This window comes from Aythya fuligula, chromosome 1, assembly GCF_009819795.1.
Source record: "Aythya fuligula isolate bAytFul2 chromosome 1, bAytFul2.pri, whole genome shotgun sequence".
NCBI lineage: Eukaryota > Metazoa > Chordata > Aves > Anseriformes > Anatidae > Aythya > Aythya fuligula.
The window spans coordinates 138,866,935-138,884,357 of NC_045559.1; the positions used below are offsets into that span (position 1 = coordinate 138,866,935).

General features: G+C 36.9%; 1 protein-coding gene across 1 annotated transcript in view; it reads left to right on the forward strand.

The window, feature by feature from the left end:
* Positions 1 to 17,423, forward strand: part of TMEM131 (transmembrane protein 131) — a 97,028-nt gene that overhangs the window by 32,600 nt on the left and 47,005 nt on the right. Inside the window, 5 exon segments of the mRNA XM_032189050.1 lie at positions 5,663 to 5,731; positions 13,105 to 13,228; positions 14,109 to 14,225; positions 15,059 to 15,181; positions 16,332 to 16,412. Of these exon segments, the coding sequence (XP_032044941.1) occupies positions 5,663 to 5,731; positions 13,105 to 13,228; positions 14,109 to 14,225; positions 15,059 to 15,181; positions 16,332 to 16,412 (514 nt within the window).

Here is a 17,423-nt window from a genome sequence, read left to right on the forward strand (position 1 = left end):
TATGTAGAGTCAGTCTTTATGGAGTTTAAGTGGAATAATATCTTGTTTAAATCATTGTGCCTCCATGGCAAAAAGAAGGTGCCTTTACTGGGACTTGGGGATTATGTGCAACTTTTTTGTCTCCCAAGAATCAATGAAACTTTGTGGTCACAGAATCAATGAATGGTTTGGATTGGAAGAGACCTTAAAGATCATCCAGTTCCAGACCCCTTGCCATGGGTAGGGACACCCTCTGCTAGGCCAGGTTGCTCAAAGCCCATCCAGCCTGGCCTTGAACACCTACAAGGATGGGGCATCCACAGCTTCACTGGGCAGCCTGTGCCAGGGCCTCACCACCCTGACAGTAAAGAATGTATTTATAATACCTAATCTAAACATGCCCTCTTTTAGATTAAAGCCGTTACCCTTTGTGCTATCGCTACACGCCCTGATAAGAGTCCCTCCCCTACTTTCCTGTAGGTCCCCATTAGGTATTGGAAGGTTGCCATAATGTAGGTCTCCCTGGGGCCTTTTCTTCTCCAGGCTGAACAACCCTAACTCCCTCAGCCTGCCTTCATAGGAACCGTCTGATCGTCCTTGTGACCTTCCTCTGGACTCATGCTAATATTTCTGAGTCCTTCTTGCGCTGGGGGCCACCAGAGCTGAATGCAGGGCCCAGGTGGGGTTTCATGAGAGCAGAGTAGAGGGGGGAGATTACATCCCTTGCCCTGCTGGCCACACTTCTTCTGGTTTGCACCCCAGGATACAGTTGGCTTTCTGGTCTGCAAGCGTGCATTGCTGACTCATGTTGAGTTTATCATCCCCAGTTCCCTTCTCATTAGACCTGTTCTTAGTGGTCTTTGAGAAAGAGGCTTAGGCTACAGATCTTCCACTTTCTTTTTTTTGGTTTTTAATTTCTTGTCCAAGAAGATAGCTTTCTGTGTTTGAAGTTGTGGTGGTTTAGAGTGTGTTCTAATAAAAACAGTGGCTTTGCAGACTTGAAAAATCTCCTCATTTTCACATTATAAAAGAAACATACAAACTGCCCATTCCACTTCAGATCACTGGCCTATTTGTTGTTCGGTCGCAGTGTGATAAAGACCAGCATTGCAAACTTTTCAATACCATATTGCAAAGCGAATGTGCAATTTCCATCCCCCACCCTTCCCATTACTGCTTTTGCATGCATTTTTCTTTATAGGTATTTTCTTTCTAGGTGATTTTTTTTAAATGGCAGTACTGAAATCTCCTGAGTGTCTCCTCCACATGCTTAACTTCTATAGATGACTTATCCTTCACAGTCCTTATTAGTGATTATAATCCTTGGTATGGCTTGTAGATCTTCCCCACCTAGGCAGTTTATTAATTTCTTTGATTTGCTTTTTACCACTAATTGGAAGGAGGGAAACGAACTAGCCATTTAATTTCTGTTTTGTTCTTGCCTGTGATCAGGCTACAGTGCATCTATTCAAGCTTCTCTCCATCTTTTCCCCACCCTTTCCCCAGACAACCCCTCAGGAAGAAAACTTTGGATTTTAACTTTTGATATTATGAGTATGTTTTCCTGATAAAGGGTTAATGTTGGCATAACTGAGGCAGCCACTAGCTGGATGTAGTTGATGAGAAGCCTTTCTTGCTAGTGTTCTTTATTCATCTGCGCTTATAGCTGTGGCTACTGCCAAATATCTAAGGGGTCAAATGTTTTGTGGGAGCTGACATTCTCCCTGAGGCTACTTTTAATACCCATATTTCTAAAATCCTTTTAACTATAAAAATTTAAATACACCTTCTGATATTTGCTGCTCAACCTTACTTTTTTTTTTTTTTTTAACATTTACAAGTTCTGGATGTGGTCAGGGAAATGTGATTGGTTACTTACTTATTTTAGCCAAAAATGTTCTGCTTTTAGGTGACTCTTTCAAGGACATTCTGGTATAAAAAGTACTCATAATGAGAAATTTGGCTGTTTGTTACTTTAAAAATTCACATAGTTATTTTTGGAGACATTTTCATTTTATTTTGTGGTAGTAGAAATAACAAAGTGTAGTGGCTTTCTAAGAGCCTAAGTGTTGCTAAAATCATGAAATTTCTTGCCATTTGACGGTTTAATGATGTTATCTTTTTCTTTTTATTGCTGATTTATGGCACAGGAAAGGAAGTAAAACCCTTTAAACGAATGTAAAAGTAACGTGGGAAAAATACATGTAGAGTAATGTTAGATTTGAATTTTCCTCAGTAGCAATTAAAGATGGTACAGATAAGATTCCACAGAGCACCGACCTCCTCCAGAAATCCCAGAACAGCTAGAAAGGTAAAGCAAGAATACAGAAAACCAGTTACTGCCCAACTTTGCAGAACTCTATTATGTTTGACAAGCACTGTGTCCAAATGCAGATGTGTGAATGGGTGATTAAACTTGAATATGTAGCATGCTATGATAAGCAGCAAAATGTTTTAATAAAATTTTGCAGAATGTCCTTAGATAATAGAATACTGTATCTCGGCACTGATGGATATCCATTTCACCTATGCTCTTCCCAGGTGTTGATACTTTAACCATCTTTATAACTGCATCTGTGATCAAACTTATTGGGAGTTTGTTACTTTTTCTCAATCACATCTTGTAGGATGCTGCTTTCTCGTTTTGGTGACAGAATGGATGGTACGGTGAGGGAAATGTTTTTTTCCAGGACTGCTTGTAGTTTACTCTCAAGTCTTACTTTTAAAGTCAAAATTCTCACAGAAGGGTAAAAGTGTAGGGACCATCTTAAACCACTTTGAGGAACTAGACTTTCCTGAAACTTCATAGACTCAGATTACTTCTGGCTAATTCTTGTCTGCTGGAGCTTGTTGGCAGATGTCAGGAGTTCTTTCTCATTCAGTTGCATCTTTTTTTCATGTTCTTTGCACTTTGAAGGTTAGACAACTTGGAGGGGTAGGGAACAAAAAATGTTTAAATTCTTATATTAGTCTGGGAAGCAAGCAATAGCTCTACATGCATGCATAATAATTAACTTAAATGTCATTATGCTGTAAAGTTGCCCTACCCATGGGTGTATCCAGCCTTCAGTGAGCAAGTGCCCAGCAGAGCAGACATTACCATCGTTTTGTAGGTCTGCTACAAGTTGACTCATGTTGGGCCTTTCAGTAGACAAAGTTTGGGAATTCCTATATTGTTTGTTCCCATTTGAACCTTACTACAGTTACTTTTATTGTAATTGGCATTTGTTATGATGTAGCTGCCATTACCAAAATTCAGCCATTTAAAAATTCTGTGCTAAGTGGTTTTTCGGGATAACATAGCTGTGAGTTCTGAGAAAAAGATACTTAAACTACATGTATGTGAAGAGTTGCGTATGTCCTGATTGTTGCGATTAGATTAAGTGACTCTTGACTATTTTCAATGCATTTGAAATACTGATCTTTGCAATCAGTTTGGTAAATATTATAAATATTTCTGATAATGACTATGATTTTAAAATCATAATTTTAAAATTTTTTAGTTAATTCCTTTTACCAAGAAATATGTTCTTTGTTAAAACAACCAAACACAACAACAGAGGTTCTTCATGGCTGACTATTCAGAGGTTTAAAATAGGGAGAAATATATAGAGTATTACTGAAAGAACTGATTTAACAATCATTCTAGAAGGAAAGTAGTTCCATTTAGTGTTAGGACTATGTTGATAATAGAGGTGCATGGCCTTTTTAACCTTCTGAATTAAAAAGTGCACTCAAAACGTTTTTTTTAATTTTACAATAAATGTGGAAAAGTGAGTTGGTCACTTCGAAGACTTGTTCTAAACTCATTTTATCCTTTCATAATATTAATGCTAATATAATTTTCCAACTTAATTGTCGTTTTAACTTTTGTTTTGCTGAGCACATGTTCCTGTGAGGTTTAGTATTAGACTGAGAAGGTATACCCAAGTGCTCTCTGAATACTCCAAGTCATAGCAGCACTTGACAGTAGCAAAAATTGTTATTTTCTGTAAACTTGAATTCAGTTCTTCCTGTTGTTTGTCTTGCACCTTCACTTTTACTGTTCTGAGATGAGTGTGTGACTAAAGCTGTCTATTGAGATAAGAGTAAGTATAAAACAGTGTTTTAGTTTTATCATGTGAATAAGGCTATTTTCAATGGCTAAGCTCTAAGTAGCATTGAAAACAGTTCAACATCCAAACCTGGAGAGCTATATAACAATCAGCATAAGTAGACCTCCCTATTCCACATGTGTTATACTTGAAGCGGGAAGATTCTGTTATAGAATAGTGGAGTGAATCATGGAGAGTTCTTGAATTTGTTATAAAAATATGGTGGTGTTGTCACTGCCCAAATCTAGGCTATTTGAGAATACAGGGAAGATTTAATACCCATTTTTGAAGTTTTACTCCTCTGAATAACTTCTTTAAATGGTTCTGGATTGTGGAAAGGCATCTGAATTTGACTGATAATTTGTTTTCCTGGAAGTGTGCTGGATGGACTTCGATTGATCAAGTTTAAGACCTCAGTTGTCATAAGCCCAACCACAAGGCATCTCCTACCTCTCCGCTTTTCTCTCTGTGGAGGCAGAGTTGGGTGGTTCTGCTGCCCTGGCGGCCTTTGGAGCAGCTCTGTTTACTCAGGATGTTTGGTTGCAACTCAGTTTTCGGGAGTCTGTTGTTGTTAATGCCAAGTCAGAAAACAAGGATCAGAAAGCAAAGTATTGTTCTACTATCAGAAAAAGAAGCATCTAAAGAAAAAGCAGAGCCATCGATCTTGAGCTATTTAGCTGTCATAGATCTTGAGCCAATCTTTAGCCTTTCCTGTTTGTTTCTTTTTACATTGTCCTCTGTTGTATGTTCATTGTGTGGATATTAATTTTACCCAGTTCAAGACAGAGTGTTACAGAGATGCAGAGGTGTGGTTGCAGTCGCTTCATTGTGAACGAGAAAATGTTTCTGTCAATTAAACTGCCATTGTATTCTTAAGTTGTGGCTTATTGATTGTGCTCTCTGACTACGACTGTTCTGGTAAAATAAGTAGTACCAGAGAATGTTTCCAGATAATTTATGGTCTTTACTGCTGGATTGTTTGGGTGGTATTTAAGTTTTAGCCTTCATCTGCTAGCATTCTCCAGAACAGTTACCAGCAGGAGGTTAGAACAGGCAAAGCCAAGGAATGTTTCTAGAGCAAAGTAGTTGTACTTTGGAGATGAAGAAATTTTAACAGTAGAGACATGGGCTGGTTTCTCCTTTGTGGCCTCAGGACCAGCAAATTGGTCCAGGATGGTTTATGTGCTAGGGTGGTTGTAAGTAGAGAAACTTATGATGTGCATGTGAATGTCTTTGTTATGTATTCTGAGGAGGATGTTTGGATATAGCTATGAAAAAATATATAAACCTGTCTAATTTACTGTTATACTTAGTTTTCCTCTAAATAGTGATGACTGATGTTTCTATTATATCCATTTCCAAAAATTGTACTCTTGGGTAGTCTTTCTTGTAGGCACGACATATTCATGTAATATTGGTAAAATTGATATTCTGACTGGGCAAGTTTGTCAGGCTGTTTCTTCTGTTGAATTAGTTATGCTGTTATTAGTATTCATAAATCTTCTGCTAAGACGGGGCAATTCAAGATGAAAGGGAGCAAAAATGTATCATCTACAGTATCTCTTACAGCTTTTTCATTTTTCTTGCAGTGTATCCCTATATCGGGGAAATTGCCGACCTCTCCGGTTCGAGCCACCAATGCTAGATTTCCATGAACAGTAAGTGGACAAATCTTTTAATCAATTTGTTTAGACGAATAGAATAAATCCGAAGAACATTTAAAACTGGAGGAAAAGATTGTGTATACAGATTGCATTGATACCTCATCTGTACATGTAGTTGACCTGCACATTCAAGAGAGCTGGTGTATGTGGTCTTAAACATCATGTAGCTGCACATCGGTCTTTGTGTAGAAATCACTTCCACAGAGTACCCAGGGCTGGAGTATGTCCTTGTACAACTGCTTTGAAGAATGGAAACAGTTTTCAATTTAGACTTCTAACATACTGAAGCAATTCTACCTTTCTGCCTATAAATACCCTACCTCAGAGAGCTGGTACTCCAGTGTGTCAGGTGCAACTTGAAAGGTGCACAATATTCTTGTCATCCTCACGGCTTGTTCTAGTGCTCTTGTGAGTGCTTACACGCTTGGTGCTACTCTTTTTTAAGTGTTTGACCAACCTGTAAGCTGTGAAATGGTCCAGTACAAAAAGAAACTTTGACAGAAAAATTGTCAATAGATCTGCAGTTATTAGAACAGTGATGCAGAGTTGTGAACATGCAGCTCTGAGGCTCCTCCATGACCGGGCCCGTGTTCCATCTCACACCTAGTTGCTATTTTGATTCTCAGTGGATGAATTGAATGGTTGACAGCAAACATGACTTCTCTAAAAGGTAGAAGACGGAGAGGAGGAAGGCTGTTTTGGTTTTAAGAGATACCCATCTGTAATTGTTTTTCATGAGAACTGCTATGGAGATTTTTCTTACCAGTGAATGGCTACTGTATTATAGGTAGCTACCATCGCTTTCTTGTTAACAGCTGAAATTAGTTCCGGCCTTGCTGTGCAGAGGTGCAGCAGTTTCTGTGCTTGACTGATATTTTGTCACAATGTAAAGTGAAGTGATGACATTTCCTATGTTTTGTTAACAGTTCAACAAGGTAGAAAGAAAACAGCCCAGGCATGCCCTAGTGCAGTGTTGCTTGTGACACAAATTTCCACCATCTCCAGCCAGCACTGCTTCTGGATGAAAAGCTGTTTTATTTTCAAATAAACCACAAATTATTAATAAAAACCATAGTACTCCTTGTCTGTAGGAAATACCAATGTATGGTCGGTGCAGTGACTATACATATATGCAAGGAGGCTCCTGTGTATTGATACAGCACATGCTTAGGCATTTCTGAAGAAGGAAAAGCTGTAACTATAATATTGTTTGCAGACAGTGGTTTTCCAGAAATAGTCTTTATCCAAAAAAAAAAACAAAAAACAAACAAAAAAAAAAAAACCTTAATGTCACTAAATAGTAAAGCTATATGGAAATGCCTCATTTTATAGAGGTTATTGTATTTCAGTCTGACAGAAATACAATAATCCATGGACTCGTAATATTCTGATTAGAAAAGCAACATAATAAATCACTCTATTCCCCTCCTTACTATTTATTCAAAGTATCAGAACCACTAGCGTTTCATATGTTTTTTTCTTATTTATTTGTCAGTAACTTGTCATAGCTAAGAGGATATTGAGGTTCTAAACTGAGTAGTAAAATACCTAGTGGTAAGCCTGGGTCTGTTGCATCTTTGCTGTAACAAACACCATTATGTTATAGTTAAATTATAATGGGGAGTGCAGTACAGACTCAAACTTGTACAGCAGTTTGCTCAGCAGTTTAACTAGAATCCTGTAAAAACTTGCTTATTGATTTTGTTTTTAAGTGAATTTCTCTTAAAATTGTTTTCAGCTTATATAATTACAGAATTTGACATTTAAAACTATATTTTATATAGCTTTTTGATTCTAAGTGGATATGAATAAAGTATTCTTTTGATGTAGTTTGAAGTATGTTACTTTTAAAGGTCATCTGTAGTTTACCTGCTTCTCTGAAGAAAGCTGCATGTGCTTTTATTGTGGATTTCCAGAAATGCTTCCTTTTTTTTTTTTTATCTGTTCTTCATTATATTTTGGCTTTTTATGTAAGCTGTTCTTGTTGGCGCTGAAAGTACCAAAATAGTATAGCTCTAGTACACTGTTAAAAGTAATTGATTTGCATTACACAGGAAAGGCATATAAACAATTCTGTACAATAAATACAGAACTGTACCGGGGATTGCTAATTATTATCAGTTAAAATGGGAAACCTGTGTGTCAGACCTAGGTTCTTCGTGTATTTTATTTTTCATTTTATTTTTTAAATCTAGAAGTGTATGATCATTCAGTTAGCTGTCATAGTTTTCATCATAACTTCATGCAGAAATCGTCTTCTAATTTATTAAAACTTCAGTAAGATGCCAAAAAGAGCTTTAGAAAAGGTTTTTATCTGGAGCCCCACAGTTCACTTTAAAATATATATTTAGGCATTAAAATAAAAGTGAACCAACTTGGAGAAGTGCTGAGTAACTTAGCTTTATGGTGTGAATAAACTGCAGGTGCCAGCCACCTTGGAAGTCATATAATGCAGACTTAAAGGCAAAAAGCCAATAGCTTTAAATTAGGCAGCCTTTTCATGCTCAGTTTCTGTCTTTTCCTTTTGTGTTAATAATGGGTTATAGAAAAGGCATAAAATGCATCTTTAGTTTCTTAGTAAGAATTGTACCTAAACAGGGTTTTGTTAGTAGGTAGCATTGAGTAGAGTAAGCTTGTTCAAAGTTTGTATTAATGTAGGACTATCAACATGTATTTTTTCTAGGCTAAATAAGGTTGCACTATTTAATTTCAGTCATAAGGTAATAAACCTATCCTTGTGACATTTTTCATCTGCTAATATTGTTTGGGTTTAATCAGATGTTTCAAAACCATGCCGACATGAGCACCTGATATTTATTAAGAGCTATTTTATCTAGTGATCATAGAAAATCAAAATCAGTATTCACTTCATAAATTGATGCTGTAGGTACACATCCTGTGCTCCACCTGGAGATGAGATTTCAGTGGCTTTAAACTTCTGTTTTATAACTGGTGTGGTTTTTTTTTTTAATGCTGTTTTAATATAAAACAACCAATACAATATTCTACCCTTTTGGAGACAGTCCAGGTAATCACAAATTTATCAAAGGAAATGTGCACTGTGTGTTACGATAAGCAAATCTTTAGTTTATCTCAGAAGATCCCAAACGTTCTTGTTATACAATAGGCCTCTGGGAATGGGGTGGGACTGAGGCAAGTTCTTTCAGATCAGTGCTCCAGGGAACTGCTTAGATAGACTAGGTGGAATACTTGATTTTTATTTTGATTTATTTTTTAACACAAAAACCTTCTGTTTTTTACTGTGAAAAGAGTAACCATTGGGTTGTCTCCCATAACTTTGGGAGCTCAGGGGTTGTTTTGGCAGGACAGTCATTACCTATATGACTTTCTCTGTTTGGCATGCTTCTTCATATTGGAGCTCTTGCAGGTGGCCCATCTAGATGAAGACTACTGATGCTGGGTAGCTTGCACTCTGATCTTGCACCGGCTTTGTGATAAAACTTGAATCTTGATAAATCTGGATACATTACTTTCATCTGGGTTAATTCAACTCCGACAATATCAAAAGTAAAAGTTAATAAGTTCTTCGTGATTAACTTTTGGCAGAACTAACTTCTGATAATGGAGTAGTTGGGTATTGAGAAGTTTAGGGTACTAGCAATATAAGCTAGAACTGCTTACCATCAAAGGTTTTAAATGTTAAATTATTTTAAAGCTGAAGTTGTCTTGCTACCTCTGCTTTTCGGAGTAATGAATGATAATACGTGAAAAGATGCTTTTAGTGTGCTTCTGTGGTGGATGGGCATTCTTGCAGTGCTCACTTTGTAGAACGGGACCTTGCTCAAAGTTTTCTTGGTTGTAGGGCAGTATTCTGAAAAGCTGTCTTTCAGCTTTCTGTTTATCAACAATCTTGTTTTGCATTTTCTTTAAAATATTTTGCTTAGGGGGATTTAGTAGCATTTTCACACCTGTGAGCTGTAGTACTTGGAAGGATGTTTCATCTTTGAATGCTTCAGATAGCCTTGAAAGGAATTGTTTGGCAGTGCTCGAATATTTGAGACTTTCCTGCAAGTGTATGGCTTAAATTAAAAAAAGAACATGGGAAATCAGTAAACTGATTTCTTTTCTTCAAGAACTCTGATCTCTTAACAGTAAATAGCAGAGAATTTTATCAACTGAAGTGTTTATCCAAATCATTAGATGTTGTAAGTAATAATTGTTTCTTATATTTCAAACAGGTATATTTATAAATGGTGAAAGGGCTTATAAAGTACCTATAATGTGCAGCCAAGCATTTATGCAGTACATCTGATATCCTTCAAGTTCACGAGAAGTTGAGATTGTTAGATTTTTTTTTTTTAATGTTGCAAAATGAAATTTTCATTACTGTCAACAGTTTCATACATTTAACCAACTCCAACAGAAAATTGCCATTTAGTCCAGATCCACCTCTGCTTTTGTTTGCACGTAGAAATGCTGCCAAAGCAAACAACAGCTTATTACGCTACTGACTTCATTCAAATCACAGCTGGTGACATTCCTGGTTAGGATTCAACTAGTGGTGTTTTGAACACAGGGCTTTGCTAACTGTTTGGAAAAATCATGATGCTTCTAATGGGATCAGACTTGGATTCCTAATATAAAACGGGGCATTTGCTTTGTTTTGTATGCTACATAGGTGCAATTTTTTTTTGTCAAGTGTAATAGAAAAGAACTTTATTGATTTGTTATAAGGTGGTATAATCTGGTAGCTGAGAAACAATTGGCCTATAGGCTAGTATATAGATCCCTTCTGTTTTCTTTTGATTTTCTCAGTTGATGAGACGTATTTGCATTCTCAAACTCCCGTGCTTCAGTTACTCTAACTTCAGTTAGTGAAGTAGCATGCATGGGTTGCTCAACCAGCGATGTGTGTAGTCCTGTTTCAAACAGGAAGAGTGCTCTATTCGCTGATTCCCTACTCTTGAACACCACACAGACTTCCTTCATGTGAGGAGCTAGCATTTTCTTAACAGCAGGGTGCAGAAGGCATTCCCTTTCAGTCTCCAGGGGTAACTCCGAGCATTTCCTAATCTAAGTGGGAAGCTCTTGGTTGACTTCGTTTCTCTCTCTAGTCTCATTGAAAAGAGTAGGAGATGGAAGAGAAAGAATGTATCTGCTGAACTTCCTTCATTTGCTTTTTACAAATGGATTGGTACCAGTTTTTGTAAGTTATGCTGTTTTTATAGAAGTGTCTATATGCAATAAGAAAAAATGGTAGTTGTTCTTTTAAAAGGACAGTTTCTCAATCCATGTTTGCTTTATAACGAGTAGTTGGATATTTTTCCACGTTAAGATTGATCCAATAGCTCAAGGACTTGTCTCCCCAACTTCTCGCTGTAGCTGGTTTCCTTTAGTTAAAGCAATCTACCTCTTGATCCCTAGAGTAGAAATTAATGCCATTACAAAGACGTCCTTACAGTGTACTGCAGATGCTAACTCAAATATTGGAAAGAGTTGAGGTGCAGCAGTAAAAAAAAAAAAAAAAACAAAACATCAACACAGGCTTATTTTATTTACCCATTTGAACAGGCACCTCAGCACTGTTAATTACCATCTTCTCATTGAATGTATCAGGTTGATGTATCTGTTTTTATCAGTGTAGGTGGACCTAGCATTTTGCAGAGACAAAAGATCAGGAGCAAAATCTTGCATGTGTTGACAATTCACATTTGCCTGAAGGTGTGTGTCTGTACCAGCTTCTCGCAATGAAATGTGCTAGCTGTGACTGCTCCAGGAAATTCTGTAAAACTTGGCACCAGGTAATACTGTATTTGTGCAGGTGGTTGTGCCTGGAGAGCATCCCTTAGCTGGTTTTTGCCTTGGATGTAGGTTCATGAAAGGTGTCTGGAGCACATTGCCAGTTTTTTCCTCTATCAGACATGGTAAAATCGAGGTAAAGCAAAGTTTTTCATATTTCTGTATATTTGGCTAACATCAAGCTTAAAGTACACAAGGAAAGCAACAGTTGAGGAAAACAAAGTATTAGACTTGTTACAAAATCAGAATGGTCAACAAAACAGTAAAATAAAAGGTCGTCTTGGCAATAGAATTCCTTTTTAATGACTGTTGCCTTTCACCTATAATGTGGTGTTTTAGTCTGGAATCTGAAGTTCAGTGAACTGTGGTGTCTGTCAAGTGACTGCTTGCTTACCAGTTGTTTTTATAGGTTTTAGCCTCTCAAATATACTTATATGACTTATATTCACCTCTTCTCAGCACAGGAAAAGTGATCAGGCCTTAAGAGGTTGTTAGCACTTGGAATGTTTCCAGGAATAATGGGTTTTACTTCCCCACTCCCTTTCTGACAGGAACGGTATTAGCAGTTCATTCAACACGATTCTCTTGGCCTTGTGCTATTTCACACGTTACATACACATCATTAAAAAGTGGTACTTAAATCAACTCTGATCCTAGGTTTTCTGTACATAGGTGGTTCTCTACTGAGAGCACAGGTGATGTGCTCATCATGTAGGTTGCTCTTAAGTAATACAGTGCTCAAAATCTACCTCATATTCTGTCAATTCCTGCTGCTGTTGTTGGCTGGAATGATTCTGCTTTGGTTTTGGTGTTGGCTGTTAAGCTCCTCTTATGAAGACTCATTGGAGCACAATGTAATAGAGGAAGAGGATGGGTTCCCCTTCTTGGAAAGCTTCCTGAGCATGGTCAGGGGAAGAGAAACTGCACTATGGCAAGCGAGAGTTGCAACAAGGTGCTGGGAACTTGTCTTCAGCTGGAGAGCATGAGAAATTGCAGTGAGAATTGGGAACAGAGAGCTGATCCTCAGGAGAGGCTGAAAGAGCCTTCTTCAGTGTCAGAGGAGTTGAGCTGTTTCATTTCATTTAATTTTTTTCTGTCAGTAGAATCAGAAAGTACTTGTTTAAGGCATGATTGGTTTCTCTAAACAATGAATTAACAGTGAAATTGCTGGCTTATGGGAGTCTTTCAGTTACCAAGCAGATAAAATGCTCAAGTCCATCTATACTGATGTCACTGAAGGAATGCTTGAAGTAAGAGGATTATTTGAAGGTTCTACCATAGGAATAGAAATTTTTGCTTCTTCTGATTGTGAAATAGAAACCTGAAAAATAGCATTTATTTTTGGATAAATACCAAGTTATAAGGTGTTAAGTAGACCTTCACAAAAAGTAATCCATAAGAGAACAGAAAAACTAAGTCTTTAAGATTCAATGTGCATATTACTTCAGAAGAAAAGAACAAAAAAAACCCCACCAACATTTAATGCAAAGTTTTATTATCAGTGTTTATGATTGCTTTGTACCTATCTGCCTTAAGGGGGCAAAGCCCAGTGTTGTGTTTTTCTGTTTTCCAGAATTCTAACTCTAAAACGTTTTGTTTTTTGACAGGCCGGTTGGAATGCCAAAAATGGAAAAAGTTTACCTACATAACCCTAGCTCAGAAGAAACAATTACATTAGTATCAATATCTGCTACAACATCGCATTTTCATGCGTCATTTTTTCAAAATAGGGTAAGCTATTCTGCTTTTTCCAATTCTTTTTTTTTTCCTGAAAGTGAACTTGATTCCTGCTTGCCTTGCTGCTTCTTTAACAGAGCTACTTATTGCTACTTATTGCAATAATTACATACCTTAAAGCGTTTAAGATGCATTGGTTCTTGATCTCAAAACTGTTACCAAGCAAATTTGACCTGAGTGTGGAAACGCATGCAAACCCTAGTAGAAGAGAAGAAATAATATATTTTATAGGAGTGCTGTCAGAGGTGGAAGTATATGCTGTCACAGAGAGTTTAACAGCAGACATCCCTTGTTGCTGAAGTGACGATTAAATGTACTGTACCTGAGAACATGCAGAGGAACATGCTGCTCTTAGAGTCTTTGTGAAAATTGTAGGTCCAGTGAAGTGCCATTAGCCTGAAGCAGTCACCCTAATGCAGGTGTAACTACTACAGTCATGTCACAGGAACTTGCAAGTTGAAAAGCTTGGTATCAGTAGGGTTAACTCTTAACCATGTCAATGTCAGACATAGTCATCTAGTTTCAGTTTTGTATGTAGGGCCTGTGGTTTAGCAGGTTCCATAAAGTTCAGTTGTAATTGCCATTCTCCAATGTTCTCTAAACTCAGTCCAAAATATTTCTGTGCAAGACTGAATTCTGAATTTACAGTTCAGCTTAAAAATACGGTTAAATATAATTTTGCACTAGACATTAGTTGTAAAATACTGTTTTGTTTTCTTTATTACATGCTTTTTCTCCTAATCTTTAACAGGCTTTCTAAGTTCAGTGTTCAATAAAGAACACATGGAAATCTTCTGTAGCATAAAATTTTTTATTCATGTGCAAGGTGCAATGATCTCAAACGGTTTTGTTCTTTTTTTTTTTTTTTTTCCAGAAAATTCTTCCAGGAGGCAATACGTCCTTCGATGTAGTTTTCCTCGCAAGAGTAGTGGGAAATGTAGAGAATACTTTATTTATTAACACTTCTAACCATGGGGTATTTACTTATCAGGTAAGAGAAGTAGAGAACATTCTTTCAGAAAAAAAGTTGTAAAGTGTGATTCAGCCTCCACTGTATCTATTACCGTGTATTTAACTGCCCAAGGATATTTGCTCAACAATATTTTTCAGCCCAGTTGAAGATGTTTCCTTCCCAGCTGCTTGTTGTAATGCAATACCACAGCAAATATCTGTAGGGCGGTACTGTTAAGCCAGATCGCTGGAATTATATAGGATTTTAAATCCTTCCAACAGCTTTTTTTTGTGTGTTATTTGAGCAGTTAATTGCAGTGATCTAGCTCATTCTTCTGCTCTGTGTTCATCTGATATAATGACAAGACAATTTTATTCATTAAGCTGGCAAAACAGAAATCTATTCACTTGAAATTCAAAAAGATAAACCATGCAGATGAAAGAGTTTGAAAAATGAGAGAAATCCTGCTGTTGAAAGATAAGTCTTACATGGCAAAATTCAGAAAACTACAGGAACAACCCTTCCCATATGGGTAGTTTGTTCCATGTTGGTATCATTAAAGGATATTTCACGTCTTTTTAACCTTTAGTTGCTATCTATTTCAGAGTATCAGAAACAAATGTGGTATTTTGACTTCCTGTGTTCTAAATATGTCAGTGTAAGTAAGTAGTAGCTATGAGAGGTACTTGTTTGCTGTAAACGAAACAAGTTTTATTTCAGTGCTTTAGCATGATGCTGATTTTAAGTGTTCGGTTAGAAGTATGTTATAAAATTCATTTAAAAGAGGTAGATTACTAAAGTCGGCATTTATAAGAGGTGCTACGACAATTGCATGCAGCTACTGAAGCTTGTTTTTTCTTTTTCTGAACCAGGTGTTTGGCATTGGAGTACCGAACCCCTATCGTTTGCGCCCCTTTATTGGGGCACGAGTTCCTGTAAATAGCAGTTTTTCTCCTATAATAAATATACATAACCCTCACAGTGAGCCTTTGCAGGTGAGCCTAAGAGCAGGAAACGCTCATTTATACTCACAATATTAGACTGTACTTTTGTTTATTGTGGTATTGCTTAAAATTCTTTGAACTGTAAAGCTACTTGCGGATATTTAAAATTTTATAGGTTATATAAATGTTTCTCTGTTTAAATGTAAATCAGTTCTAGAAATTATAGGTTATGTTCGTGGATCTCCTTAGTTCGATGGATTGAGTTTTTACTATAAAATTCCCATTTTAAAAATGGTTGTAATTACTGCAAGACAAAGAATTAAACTTCACTGGTAATTGAGAAAAATAATGAAACAAAGTAAAATAGATCTTGTGTTTTCAATCCAGGCATATCTCTTAGCTCCCTTTTGCTTGTTTTGCATTGATATAAGGAGGTGGTTGTTGTGGTCATCCATGTTTTGTCACTATTTTATTAGTGATGAGCTTTATCATTAATCAACGAATAAAGAATGTTCTCTTGATCTGAGAAATACTGCCAGAAAGGTTCACCGGTGACACGAATACAACAAAATGAATTTCTCTCTAGACTTTGCTGCAAAGTACAATATAGTACTATTATAAACTAAAAAAGGGGAGATTTAGATTAGATGTTAGGAGGAAATTTTTCACTCAGTATGGTGAGGCACTGGCATAGGTTGCCCAGAGAAGCTGTGGATGCCCCAGCCCTGGAAGTGCTCAGGGCCAGGTTAGATGGGGTTTTAAGCAACCTGATTTAGTGGCTGGCATTCCTGGCTATGTCAGGGGGGTTGGAATTAGATGATCTTTAACATTCCTTCCAACCCAAGCCATTCTATGATTTATAATTTCTTATAGTACAGTGTGTCTTTACAGTGTAGCAATGGCAAGAGTTGTTGTATTAAGCAGGATAAATGTCTGAAATGTCTGAACCTAACCAAACAAGTAAATGAATAATCTGCTGATGAAGTTGTGCTTCTGTTCAGTAAATGATCTACAAACTGTAAAAGGCTACAGACAACAGATGAAGTGTAGCAGTAGCTTTATCATAGTTGAAAGGGAACTTATGAGAAACTGCGATGGTCAAATAGTTGCTAATGCCAAACATTGCACATTATAATATCTGATTGCTAAAACAGGCTCCCTTTAACACTGAGTGTTAATATTTTCCTGTTGTCCACCCTAGGTGGTAGAAATGTATTCCAGTGGAGGTGATCTCCATTTAGAGCTTCCAACAGGTCAACAAGGAGGTACAAGGAAACTATGGGTGAGTAGTAATGTCTTGCAGCATCTATTACAGGTGTTTGAGGAGGTTTTATTTTGATACACTGTTAGGATTTGTTTGTTTTTACCAACTTTGTTTGTTGTCACGTAATTGTAAAAAGTAGCCTGTGAAAAGTGAAACAATAACATAGTCTATTAATTGCACAGTAATAGGAATTGAAGGAAGAATTACAAGAATAATACGTAATACACAAATTACAAGAATAATTGAAGGAAGAATTACAAGAAGTCATCTGCATTAAGCTCTTTTTTCAAATGAGAGGATTAATTACACCCACTTGAACATACAGGGCAATGTAGTCCTTCCTATGGCTTGTGAGCTGGATCTAGCCCACAGGAAAAATGCCAAATATGGAGAAAACACACTTGTTTTTTTTTTTTTTTTTAACTGAGGAAGTCCTTCCAGTAAATCGCTAGGAATATTTACATGGGTTGAAAAATCAGCTGGATGAACTTAAGGAAGAAGAACCTATTGAGGACTATTAAATAAAACGAATTGTGTCCAGCAACAATAAATCCCTGAATCATGAGTCAAAATTGTCCAGACACTGTTCTGCAGGATATTCTTCTTTGCATGCCATGCAGTTACTCTATTCTACATATTTGCTGCTGGAGACAGAATAATGGGTTGGATGGACACTTGGTCTGGCCTGTTAAAACTATTTTGTTGCATTCTTTGCTTAATGTAGTTTTGAAGTAGCACATACTGATATCCTCAAGTCAAATAAATTTTGGAAGCATACTGAAGGTGAAGTTCGGCTTTGTGCTGTATATCAGAAACTTGGCAACAACCAACTGGAGATGAAACCTATATTCCTCTGTGATTAAAGTTACGCTTTTTTTGACATCTGTTTTTTGTCTGAAAGTCATTGGCCTCCAAAACTTGTCTCTTCCTCAAGTGTATCATTATAGTTACTGACTGTTATATCTGTTGTAATGAGTAAGGCCAGGATATTTACAAGTAAGTCAAGAAGAAAGATTACAAAAATTAATT